Source organism: Gymnoscopelus microlampas, assembly GCF_963454915.1.
Source record: "Gymnoscopelus microlampas genome assembly, chromosome: 20".
Lineage (NCBI taxonomy): Eukaryota > Metazoa > Chordata > Actinopteri > Myctophiformes > Myctophidae > Gymnoscopelus > Gymnoscopelus microlampas.
In genome coordinates this window covers 34209798-34223193 of record NC_139957.1, presented here as the reverse complement: position 1 = coordinate 34223193, position 13396 = coordinate 34209798, and the positions used below count along the sequence as shown (strand labels likewise).

Genomic DNA, 13396 nt, shown 5'->3' with positions numbered 1-13396 from the left:
TGACCTCTCACCCCGAAAATTATTGTTTATAATTATGCTGTAAGAAAAATGACTTTACTGGACCTACGTGTTATTTATTTAATTAAATGAAGGATACCAAGCCCCAAATAATGCTATAGGCCAGGGGTCTTCAACGTTTTCAGCCCAAGGACCCTCTAGTTGATACAGATGAAGCAGGGACCCCCCTCTATATTGTATAAAATTTAATTTCAGATTAAACTTTTTTTGTTTACTTGGTCTGCTCTTTTTTCCCGCTACACCTATACCTCTTTGCCAAAAATAGCAGATCTACAAGACAAGCTCACAACGCCTTGCAGCGCGAGGCGTTGTGAGCTTGTAGATCTGCTATTTTTGGCTAAAGTTCTCTTCAGAATAGGGATGCTAGGGTTCAAGTTAAGGAAAACAATAATATATCACACAAAGATTTGGTGGACCCCCTGTAGTAACTCTGAGGACCCCCTATGGGTCCCGGAGCCCCTGTTGAAGACCCCTATATCCTATTCAGAATGGATCAAATGATTGTGTTCAAATGAGTCCAATAAATAAGTGGCAGCCTATTCTATTTGTCTCTTTCTTATGACTATAACCAATTGACCACTTTGGTTCTATTAGTCGGTAGGATCAGGATATTATTATTATTAGTAGTAGTACAAGTGTGCATGTTAGTCAATGATGTAGGTGTGCTGCCATCAAAGAATGAGTGTAGGACTCCCTCTTGTGGATCTAACCGGTAACAACAGTCCTTCATCCAAACCTGCTCTCATGTTTAACCCATAGCCAGGGGGTGTAGTGCTACTTTTAGAAGTGGGGGAGCCATCTACACTGCTTGTTTCCCTCTACACCAAATCTCTTGGCCAAACATGGCCGATCTACAAGCTCACAATGCATCTCAGTGTTACCTGTTGTGAGCCAACATCGGGTATTTTAGGCTAACGTACCCCCAGAATATGGATGCTGGGGTTCAAGTGGTTTTGACCACTCTCAAGTATTTCGATCTCACTTGCATTTCCATGTCCCTGTGGCACAAGAGCTGCAGTCAGTGGTTTGTAAGCTAAGCACAAGGTTTGGGGTTCAAGACCATTGGTCATTTTCCATTCTCCATGTAAATTCTGAGCTGCAGTCAGTGGGTTGTCATAAAAAACATTTGGGGCTTCTATTCCTATACCCGGTTGCTTATTCCTCTCACAAGATATGGCAACGCCGGTTGCTGATTCGAACCCGTTCTAGCCAATCACAGCGCAGGACGTAGAGAGCGCAGCCGTTTGAAACGTCCACGGAAAACAAACCCTAGCCTTGCCTGTTAGCCTAGCCTCGGCTCTGACACTAAAACAAACCCACGGCCGGGCCAACACATATGGTTAACACGCAGTTAGGGGTTAGCAGGATAGCATAGAACCAGTTTATAGCCGTTATTATTATGACAGAATAAATACCAGGAACACAATAGTATACGTTTAAACAAGGCCGTTTCCAGAAGAAGAGGTAAGGTGGTGATCTCGGGCTGTGTTACGTGTTTTATCGTCTTTGTTTAGGTTTAGCTGAGCGGCTAACAGCCTTAGCCAATAGCCACACAGTGCAGTAGCAGCTAAACAAGCAACGTTATGCAATGCTATCATGGGCTCTGTTGTTGTGTACAGACCGTGTATCATTCAATGCTGATTAGTTTAGTAACGGCTGTTATAACGGTTTAATTTAAGAGGTATAAATGAGTGAGTCGACGACTGTATGTGGAGCATGTTTGTTGTCTAATATGACAAGGATAGGCGGCAGTGGTGGAAAGTAACTTGTGTACATTTACTCCTACTTAAGTACTTTTACTTTACTGGAGTATTTTTCTGTGCCTTTACTTCTACTCAGCTACATCTCAGAGGCAAATATTATACTTTTTGACTCCACTACAATTATTTGAAAGCTTTAGTTAGTTTGTGGATTTTTGGTTATTATTACAAAACACACATTAACAACTTCAGCTCTATTTACATTGAAACTAGCAGATCTACAAGCTCACAATGGGCATGGTCAGCTTGTAGTTGAAGTTTTTTAAATAATTTATTTTATTACATTTTACACATTTGAAAACTTGTGAAATGGGACATTCTGCATAATGAGTACTTTATAATTGTGTACTTAACCTCAAGTACATTTTGAATTGCAGATTTTTACTTGTAATAGAGTGTTTCTACATTGTGGTATCGATACTTTTACTTAAAGGTAAAAAATGTGAGTACATTTTTTCACCACTGAGGATAGGGGACGAGGAGTTTAAAAGACTAGATCAGCGGTTGTTTTGGTCCAGACAGACAGAAGGGTGTGTGTGTGTGTGTGTGTGTGTGTGTGTGTGTGGGGTGGTCGGGAATCTCGGGATCAGTCGGGAATCTCGGGATCATTCGGGAATGATTGAACTGCAGAACTTAACGTCATCGGAAAAAACAAACTGCTGGTCAAGTGAATTAGATCTTTTTTTTCCTTTCAGATAAAGAAGAGATGAAGGTGGTGGAGAGGAACGTGATGAGGCTGGTGGCCGTGCAGCAGCTCCGCGCTGCCTATGGAATTAAAGTCAAGAACTGGAACCACAAAACCAAGCAAACCGCCATCATCTGCAAGTCAACAACACGCACAGTGAGTGTGAGGATAAACAAACCGGTCTAGCAGCTACTAGCACGCATTGACATTACTTTCTCACTTTGTTGTGTCAGACTGTCACTGAATCAACAGAAGGGATCCGGTCTATTGTATTGTTCTGGGCATTGGATATCAATTGCATATTGTCGGTTTACCCGCCATCTCATTTGTTTAGCATGTCTTCTAAATCCTAACAGTTTTCTGAAAAACGCATGTTGCTATAACGGTGGTTCTCAAACAATTGGCTGTATTTGTGCCTTCATGCTGCGCTTTGTGCCATGCCACAAGCTTGTAGATCTGCTATTTTTGAATAGCCAAAGTATAAAATAATGCTTTTTAACTCAAATCTAAAATTGCACTTTTTTAAAAATTGGTTAAGGCTAGTTTTTGGAAAAGTTATGATCACAATGTACTGTTATGTCCTAATCGTGTTATGTTTTTTTAGGACAGTGGTTCTCAAACATTTTCATGTCATGGACCCCCACATTTATACATATTTGGCCACAGACCTCCATACAAGAGTAAAAATATTTCCAAAATTGTCACATTTTGTTCAAGATTATTTTGAAAGTAGCAGATCCTCAAGCTCGGCACATCGTGTTCAACTAGCCAATGTTCATAGGGTTAAAGTAGGTAAACTGATGTTGATAATATATATTAATTTAGCTGGACCCCACTTTGAGACCCACTGTTTTAGGAAATCTGCCAAATTGGACCAGTTTCTATTTAGAAAAGTGGATGGACTTGTTTTGGTAACAAAGGGATACACAGCGGTGATAATTATGGGTTTGATGTTTTTGAGTTTCTCAGAAACATAGGAAACAGACTCCCTTAGTATATGATACCACAGTTGACTCAGAAGTAGTTAGATGTCATGTATTAGCTAACGTCTTTTAACAGGATGTGGTCTCTGTCGGGTGTAAACCTGTCCAAACTGTTACTTTTCAGGATTCAGATTCAAAAGTAGCAGATCTACAAGCTCAAAAACGCGCTTGTGTACTACTTTTAATGCTTTTGTGTGTGACACTGTAGTAGTATGATCAAGTAGGATGTTCATTTATGAAAAAACACAAAATGTTAAAATATGGAGATTGGAGGTTTCTGCCCGACAACAACGATATACTAGTAATGATGCCTAATTCAATATACTGTAAGATGGGCACAGTTTGAAAATGAACAATTGAGGTCCTATGTTAACTCTGGGTTTGATACTGGTAAACAAATTAAAAGTGTCACAAGGTGTGCTCTGCAATAGAGCCAGTTCCTTTTCAAATGTGAACTTCCACATTTCAGGACTCATTTTGTAAAATCACACCAACTGACATCCAGAGGAGGGATTAGCCCAACTGTCTATCTAAGATCCATTTGATTTAAAAACACCTGTGACCTGACAGCCTCTGGCAAAGGACATCTAACCTTCACAGAGAACATTTCACTGACTGCACATACTTGTATGAGCATGTGACGAATAAACCTCTTGAATCTTGGGAACTCCAAGCACACTCACTCATCCGAGATTAAAGATCACATGTTTGGGCTTGAGAGACTTAAGAGGCACATTCAATCAATGTCACTTTTGATGCATTATAATTTGTCCTTTTGACTTATGAATGCTGAAATGCTGTGTGTAATGCATTTTTCCTCCCTCAGGCGAAGGTTTTTGGAGTGCCGCTGGAGAGTCTACCACAGTATAACATCGAACATGGGGGCGTACCAAGGCAAGTGGAGAAAGCTCGTCTAAAAGCCAGCAGATAATGTCCGTTAATGTTCCTGTTCAAAATATTTAATTTCATCTCTCTGCTTTCTCAGGTTTTTGGTTGATGCCTGTATGTTGCTGCTGGCGCACGTAGACACAGAGGGTCTGTTCAGAAAGTCAGGTTCCATTGTTCGTCTGAAAGCACTCAGGGTGAGTGATGGCTTACGTTGACCTTGCTTTCATTCGGTGACCGCGACCCCGAGGGAGGTCCAAAGGCGAACATTGTTTGAGTTCAAAACATGCATTTTTGTGAAGCGACACTGTTGGAGTATAAATTTAACCGTAACACAATGGGGGGCATTGTTTCGATCCCCAGGCCAAGCTGGATGCGGGCGAGGAGTGTCTGTCAACTGCGATTCCATGTGACGTGGCCGGCCTGGTGAAGCAGTTTTTCAGGGAGCTACCGGAACCCATTCTGCCCACAGAGCTGCATGAGGCCTTTCTCAAGGCCCAGCAGCTGACCACTGAGGCAGACCGCACCGCCGCCACACTGCTGCTGTCTTGCATACTGCCCGACAGAAACCTCGGCGTACTGCGCTACTTTTTTGACTTCCTCCACAATGTGTCCAAGAGGTAATATTAGACTGATTTTGACTTTGCCCATACTGCTCACACCTGGTCTGACCCAATTGTCGGTGTTGCCTTTATGCCTATATTTATTTTTAACATTTTCCATACCTTTAATATTCTTCCAGATCTTTTCTTCTATGTGAGATCAATGTACCAAGTCAAATTCCCTGGCCAATACATGGAATCCGATTCCAATTGTACTCTGTGATTGCTGTTTGGGCCAAAATACATTTCTGGTCTTGTACGATATCATGAACCAACCAGACCCCTCAGGTCATCTGGGAAAGGCCTGCTTTCTCTCCCTACAACCAAAAATAAACATGGTGAAGCACCATTTAGTTTTTATGCACCACATATCTGGAACAAACTCCAAGAAAACAGCAGCTCTGCTGCCACTCTTATTTCTTTTAAAACACAACTAAAGCCGCTGCCTTTGAGTTTTTTTCCCCTCTATTTTCTTTTCTCTTCTGCACTGTAACTGTATCTATACATTGTTTACTTATTTAGTTGTATGCATCCTAATGGCATTTTATAATTGTGTTTCCTTTGCTAAAGCACATTGAATTGCCTTGTTGTTGAAATGTGCTATATACAAATACAACTGCCTTGCCTTGTGCCTACCCTATAGGAGTGCAGAGAATAAGATGGACAGCAGCAACCTGTCTCTGATCCTGGCCCCTAACCTCCTCCACTCTGGAGAGGGAACTGAGAAGATGAACTCCAGCACAGAGAAGCGCCTCAAGCTGCAGGCAGCAGTCATCCACTGCTTCATTGAGAGCGCTCAGGACTTCGGTACGACTCACAGTTCATTTCTAAACGATTCCATTAACACATTAAAGGGATAATTCACCCCCAAAACGACTTTTTTTTCTCCTATCGATTAGTCACCCCATAGAGACTTGAATCCATGGATATTTTTTATTTTTTGTCACATTCCTAAGCCAATAATTTGATGACAAGCAGCAGTTCCGGTAGGAGACACAAAGAGTCTCCTTTGTGTCTCCGACTGGAACCGCTGCCTACTGGTCCGCTGGTCATCAAATTATTGGCTTAGGAATGTGACAAAAACAAAAAAATCCATTAATTCAAGTCTCCATGGGGTGACAAATGGATAGCTTTTTTTTCTTTTTGGGTGAACTATTCCTTTAAGACCTGAGGCTACAATTGCCTTCTAAATCAGTAGTTCTCACACTTTCAAGATTTAAAAAAAAGTTCAGATGTACAAGCTCACGTATGTCTGCTATTTTTGAAGAGCCAATGCAAACATCTAAAATGACAGATGCTTTTCTGGTTTAATGGGTTAATTTAGACAACAAAATGATGGTTAACCACTTTTCTACCCTATATACTTCAAATAGCCGATCTACAAACTCAGTTAGATGTTGTTTTCGCCGAATATTATTGAATGTATATGCCATTAGGGCAGGGCCACAGCTTATTGGCCATGGTTGTAATTTAATGATAATCACCTGTATTTGTTTACAACTGTTGTCTCCCACCAAGCTGTCTGCAGTGGAACAATATGTTTACCCGCAAAACAAATTTATAATGTACAATAAAGACGAGCATTGTCATTTTTCATAGAGTTGTAGCGCATGTTAGAAACGTTTACATGACACAACACACATTTGATTACTAAAATGTAATCGTTGACTTTTTGTACTGGTTTGTGTCATAGGAGTGTTACCACAGTTCCTCGTGGAGAAAGTTCCAGCCATGATGGGCAGTGAGGCCAGCGTTCTGTCCCCTCCACAAGACGGACCCGAGGAACTGGACACAAACTCGGGGATGAAGAGGAGACGTAGGCGCAGTTTGGGAGGTATGACAGAGTAGTGCCTGGCGATTGACTGAAAACATTTAGAAACTGATATTTAGAACCAATAAACAACTTAATCTTGCTCATGTAGGTTAATCAAATGAGTTATCTTTTTTTTGATAAATATATATATATTTTTAAATGGTATGTATCAATGATTAGATCTACAAGGTCACAGTGTAATATTTATTTTTATTATAATCGTTAATTAATTGCAATCGAGGCAAACGTTTGAAATAATTGTGATATAAGTCGTATCGCCCAACCCTATGACAGAGAATGTAATTTATCGAATTAAATGCAGATGTAGCTATCTTAAAATGGCTTTAGCACAGAGATGCTATATATGGTTTGGTTTGTTTCACATTTCAGATGTGGTCAATGGTGCTCTGAATAAGTTAAAAACGAACAGAACACCGACAAATAGTCCCCAGTCAGACAGATATGGTAGGTATAGAGGTCTGGTAGTGTTTTCCGCCTGTTCAACCGTAGCATAGACCTACTCGTAGCATGATGACAGATCAACCATCTTATCTAGCTCGCATCCACTGAGTTTTCACTTCACCTGTTTACATTTTTTTTAATGAGCTTGACTGTATTGCAATTGATTCACAACTGCCTTGATAATGAATGATATGTTTGATTTGAATAATTGAATATTGCCTGTTGGATTTGGGCTGCCTCGCTCTTTGCCTGCCTGTCTGTCTGTCATTCGTGCTAATTGTCTTCCTGGAGCTTCAACGTCTGCTCATTGTCTACTCTTAACTCACTGAGTGCAAGAATTATTTCTGGCTATTTCTGGCCAGTGCGATTTCTTTTTTTTCTCTTTTTTTCCAAAGTAAAAAAAAGGTGCTTTGGAAGCGAGATACAGCCTTTTTCAGTTATAAGTTAAACAAGGAGTGGATGGAGCTGAAAATCTTCAGATAATGATATCTTGGGTTCTGACCAAAAACAGATTTTTTTTTTGGGGGTGTTTTTTTTTACTATTTTTTTCAAAAACACGTGAAACACGTGATTGGCACGTTGCACCATAGCGGTAAAACATGTGAAACACGTGAATGGCACTCAATGAGTTAACTTATCTTGGTGCAGAATGAGTTTGCGGATGTGATCAAATAAGGAGATCATTAAATCTCATTATACTGTTGGTGCATTGATTCTTTTATGATTTTTGCCAGTCTTTTCCTCTGCAACTCCTGTGATCGCAACGCCGAACTCCAAGCGAAAACTGCCCTTGGAAACGGGTCAAAGCTTTGGATTCTCACACAAGAAACGTAGATCCATTAAAAAGAACCTTGGTATAGACTTACTTCCCAACACTCTGTTCAGTGGAACCTCCACTCCCAGATCAGGTATGGATGTTTGGTCAAATGGGCTGTTATTTGTGTTTCCACTACACATCAGACAGTATGGTTTTTGTATTTTGATTTATTTATTTATTCGCACAATTAAAAATAGTACAAAAGTAACATTATTAAAACACCGATATACGTGCAAGTGAGACAGTAAACCCATATAGGGCTTATAAGGTTCTCACCTAAAATAATAAACAAGTAGTAAAACATAGTAATCAAACATGAGACACGACAAACAAAAAGTACCTTGAGTGCAGTTGAATGTGTGGGTGCGTGAGTTGAGTGTGTGTGTGTGTATATCTATGCATGCAGAAGTAGGGCTACATTGTATGGTAGAAGCAAGTGGAGAGACTTGATTCATCAGGCTGGCCATCAGTCTATGTTTAAAGTTACTGAGTGAAGATGAGGAGTTGGCTATAAGTGAAGATGAGGAGTTGGCATTAAGTATGTGCGCATTCCAGAGTAAAGAACCTCTGTCTTTAATGGAGAACTGGCTATGAGTGGTACGGCTGAAGGAAGGATGGAGATTGTCTAGTATAATAATTATGAACTTGCGAATTTTGAATATTGTTGCCTTTTCTCTCTTTAATAATTGCAGCGTGTGGTTCCTCAGAGGTCTTGGATTCCTCCCATAACGCCATGTCCAGCAGACAGTCTGCAAGGAGGAAGAGCAGACGACTGAGCAACAGGCATGCAGTCAACAGGTACTATATGATCAACATGATCTCGACTATCCATGATTGAAAAAGTAATCACAACCGGTCTTAAAATAATAATTAAAAAAAAAAAAAAAAAAAAATATATATATATATATATATATATATATATATATATATATATATATATATATATATATATATATATATATATATATATATATATATATATATATATATATATATATATATATATATATATATATATATATATTTTTTTTTTTTTTTTTTAATATATATATATATATAAAAAAATGAAAGAGAACTGTACAGTTTACACATAATCTGATTTATTACATTAATCTACTTAATCTTTCAGGGTGGAGTCTGGCAAAGCTGGTTGCTTTTCTCCCAAAGTCAACAAGAAAGAAGCACCTCGCAAGTCTCTACGTTCACGTTTTAGCCTTGGGAAAAGCAGCAAAGAAGCTGTAAGTGTGGTTGCCTGAAAAACCCTAAAAAACATTCACATTCCAGATGAACAAATGACAATTTGCCCCAAATTGATGCCGTTTCAATTAATTGTATTAATCAAACATTAATCCCATATCTATGCATGTATGGTGCAATTTGTAGGGTACAGTATTGCACTGTGGCACTTTTGTTGGAATTTATTTGCTATTTGCTTGGTTATGAGTGGGACTCCTAGTTTTTCTTTTAATAATGTGAGCATGACCTTCAGGTTTTTGGAAAAGATTTACATTTATGATTGTAAAAAATAATATCACTTGTAATTTAAATAATCTTACAAGCCATGACACATTTTACTTTCTCAATCCTAATTTTGTAGGATGTGCAATGTTTTAACATTCAGACTGAAATAATGTAATATATTACACCGGATGGACTTAAACTGAGCTTAACTTGGTTTTGGGTACTTGGGTTGCATGAGCTGTTAGGGGTTTGTTTTAGGGATTTCCTTATCCTTTTATTTAGATAGGAAAGTGTAAAGAGACAGAGAGAGGGAGAGACTGTTAGGACAGAGAGAGGAGAGACCCTAGAGGCCGCTAGAGCAGAGAGAAACTTGCCAAACTTGCAAGTTGGATTCAAACTCGGATCCTTGTGGTTCACAAGGTGTGCACTAGGCTGTCTGAGCCAGCTACCCCTTGGGGACATTTTCTTTTGCATTACTGCTATGTATATTTGTGACTTAATAAAATGATTCATGAGCAACAAACCAATCTCATTTCTTCTGAGTGAACGTGATCACCCTCTGAAGAACTAACCCAAAAATTCACAGAATTAACATGATGTATTGCACTTGTATAACGTCTGCAGGGCTCTTTTTAACAACACGACTAACTAACTAAGTGTAATCTCTCGATCTTCATCTTTCATCCTTCATTTCTCATTTCCATGCTGCTGACAAAGGGAGCCGAGTCCATTGGCTGGCGACTTGCCACTCAGGAGAGCACCACCAGTTTCCGCGCTACCAAAGACAAAGACTTCAGCCCTGCTTTCCTGCATAAGGGAAGCGAGTCCAAGAGTGAGTCTGCATAAAGAACTCGATCGGCTTTGATAGAATTAGAAGTTCATAATCAACATAATGCTGCAAATGATCTTAGACTGATGCTACTGTCCCTCATCTCTTGATGCTACTGTCCCTCATCTCTGTAGGTTCTAAGTACTTCAGTAAGTCTGAAGATAACCTGCTGACGCCCCAGTGTGATATAAGCGCCCTCCAGACCTCATGGAGCGCCGAGACACCCGACGGAGTCCAGGTGTTCAGCGGGGGATCCTTCACAGACACCCCCATGACCAGGGGCCTCAAGAGCAACTACTACTCCTCTGAGCCTGCCATCATGGTATCCAAGCCTCCGTTGGCGGTCAGCCTTCCCAAAAAGCTGTGCTGTGCCTCCAGTGCAGAGAGCCTGGAGAGCGAGGCCTCCATCACCGAAGTGCACACCCGGAACCGTCCGACTCTGCTCAAGATCAAGACGGGCTTGGCAGAACCCGGCGGTGACCTGCGAGCTGGCGCACAGGACCTCAACGGCCGCTGTGGGGAGAACCTTACCGAGCCCTCTGAGAGCGTCTTGATGCCACCGCCAAAGACTCCTATACTGCAATTTCAGTCAATAGACACCAAGACATCCGCTGTCCCTACACAGCAGAGGCAGCTAGCTTATGACCAAAACATCACATTTGGCCAGATTGAAATTGCCCAGTTGTCTCCTTTGCATATAGACAGTGCACTATTTGACATGGGTGCATTTTGCACTCCCGCTAAGAATGACAATGAATCCTCCATTTGCGCTGTTGTCGGCAGCCATAATGATAACTCTGTAGCCGGACAGACGAGGGACGAGATTGAGACTGTGAACAGCAGCAGACTGATCGATGCCTTGGACATCCAGAGTCCCGCTCACTTCAAACTGGCCATCTCGTTGGGGTCGCAGTCCACTCCATGCAGGCCAGGCCCGGAACTTGTTGGTGACCTCGCCACGCCTCCTGAGCACAGCGCGGTACGCAGCGACGTCAATTTGTCCACGAAGGTCTCTTCCAAAGCCCAAGAACAGCAGCCACCTGAATTGCAGGGTAGCCTGGAGACCCAGAGGCTCAGAGTGCTCGATCACGTCCAACGCTTCAACCAGCTCACCATTTACTCTCCCAAAGATTCCAAGGGTAAAAACATCAGGTCACCCCTCAAGTTCCAGCGTACCCCCGTGCGCCAGTCTGTCCGCCGGATAAACTCTCTCCTGGGGGACAGCAGAAGGCCCTCCAGCCTTAGAAGCCCCGTAACGAAGGCAGTGAGCATGGAGAGTGGTCTCTCCTCTGACGCTCGGCTCCAGCTGTTCCACGGCGAAGCACCACCACCGGGACCGTCCCACGCCGGCGCCGTTAAGGTCATAAAGAAGCCGCCTCCGGTCCCGCCCAAAAAGCCCAGCACCGTGGCCCGTAAACCCAAGGCGTGTGCCTTGAGTGATATGACCAATAAGGTCCAGCAGCAGTCCTCTGTCCTGGCCGGTAAGGTTTCAGTGGAGACTCGGGTGCGACAGGTTGCAGAGAAAGACGCGTGTCATTACAGAGGTTCTCCTCGGAACCCTCTCAATCAAACGAGGCTGCTGTCTGCCACTAAACCCATCGATCTGTAGTTTGAACCTTATATCGTGTCCCTACACAGTCAAACCCTCTGTTCACCACTTAAGCCCTATTTTCTTTTTTTACGAAAACATTTTTTAAACCGTTGATCTATGCGATGCATTGTGAGATTGTAGTTCTGTAATGAGAAAAAAAAATACTTTTTTTGAAAATGCTCGCATGTACAGTAACGTGCCCAAAATAGGGGTGACAGTATTAAAGTGGTTAATTTTTACACGGGTAAATTAAGACCGGATTTGTACTGTGTACTATTCAGACCTTGGCTGGTGAAACTGTAAGTCTTACACATTCCTTCTTTGATTAACCAGGATATACATTTAATTTATTTTCCATTTTATTTGCTTTGTATGTAGGGTCTATTGGGAAAGATTGTTATGCTGTTGCCTTAAACATGTTTTACTTTAGTTTGGGTTTAGAAGGAGCTTAGCAATATTGAAACATATCAGCCTAAAACAATGTGTTTTGGGTTTATATTTAGCTTGGTATTAGATAGTAGAAAAGAAGCTTAAAGATGTACGATTGATTATGGTATGACTGGACGTTTTTAGATATTTTTTTTCTTGATGCTTGCCTTTTATTTATACATTTTATGATACTTACTTGGACAATTGCAAAAAATAACTGTTTGTTGAAGAGAAGGAAAAAAATAAACTGTGTTTAAACAAGAATTTCTCAACATGTTGCTGCTTTTTTTTCTTTTTTTTTAAAGACATGTTTAATAGACTTTCTGATGTCAATTTTATCAAGCAGTATTCTGGACTTCTAATCATACTGATACTAATATCAAGAATTGTACATGTACAACTCCTATATTTCTCTGGTTAAGTTTCACACAAGTCACCCTGATTGCAAGTGCAGCCCACATAGTCACCCAGTGTACCCCACCCCTTTCTCCTCTATACCAATTAAGGATATAATATTATTTTATGCATTTTGGTGTTCCAATAATAAATAAACCCAGAGAGGGTGATTAGTCTTTATCGCCCTGAAGGAATTAAACCATAGAGCTATGGCAGGGGTGTAGTTAGGATTTGGGGTTTGGTCAAAACCACTTGAACTTGATCTAACGCATTGCGCTGCGATGCATTGTGAGCTTGTAGATCGGCTATTTTTGGCAAAGATATTTGGTGTCAAGGGAAACAAGCGGTATAGATGCCCTAAACCAATTCTAAAAGTAGCACAACACCTCTGTCTGAAACTGAAGAAATTAGTATATGAGGAAAACTATAAACTTAATGACATTACTTAAATGAAACATAGAAAATCGGGGTGCAGAGTAAAAAGTTTAAAACGGATGGTTTTAAACAGTAACTTAAATTTCAGTTGTGTAGATGCAGTCATTCTGTCAGGGGGAGAGGTGTTTGCTGTGGATTTTCATCTTTTGATCGGCTACCTCTCCCTTCAACATAAAATATTACCTCAAACAGTGCATTAGTGTGAAAAACCTGCTGGCACAAGACAAAAG

General features: G+C 40.9%; 1 protein-coding gene across 2 annotated transcripts; it reads left to right on the top strand.

Annotated features, from left to right (window-relative positions):
• The first annotated feature begins 1293 nt into the window (after positions 1 to 1293).
• On the top strand, positions 1294 to 12599 carry arhgap11a (Rho GTPase activating protein 11A). 2 transcript variants are annotated; one of them, XM_084043972.1, is made up of 12 exons: positions 1294 to 1482; positions 2474 to 2619; positions 4273 to 4340; positions 4432 to 4528; positions 4695 to 4951; positions 5577 to 5740; positions 6627 to 6767; positions 7943 to 8116; positions 8718 to 8823; positions 9155 to 9263; positions 10204 to 10318; positions 10450 to 12599. In XM_084043972.1, the coding sequence occupies exons 2-12, from the start codon at positions 2485 to 2487 to the stop codon at positions 11922 to 11924; spliced, it is 2841 nt and encodes a 946-aa protein (XP_083900098.1). In that variant the 5' UTR covers positions 1294 to 1482; positions 2474 to 2484; the 3' UTR covers positions 11925 to 12599. The 2 variants fall into 2 exon arrangements, with proteins under 2 accessions (XP_083900098.1, XP_083900099.1); XM_084043973.1 differs by having other exon boundaries at positions 1294 to 1487.
• Positions 12600 to 13396: the final 797 nt, after the last annotated feature.

Excerpts from the sequence above, each read along its gene's own strand:
- arhgap11a (XM_084043972.1), top strand. The coding sequence starts at position 2,485 with ATGAAGGTGGTGGAGAGGAACGTGATGAGGCTGGTGGCCGTGCAGCAG. Across the intron at positions 4,529-4,694 it reads TTCGTCTGAAAGCACTCAGG|GCCAAGCTGGATGCGGGCGA; the intron begins GTGAGTGATGGC and ends TTCGATCCCCAG. Across the intron at positions 8,824-9,154 it reads AACAGGCATGCAGTCAACAG|GGTGGAGTCTGGCAAAGCTG; the intron begins GTACTATATGAT and ends TTAATCTTTCAG.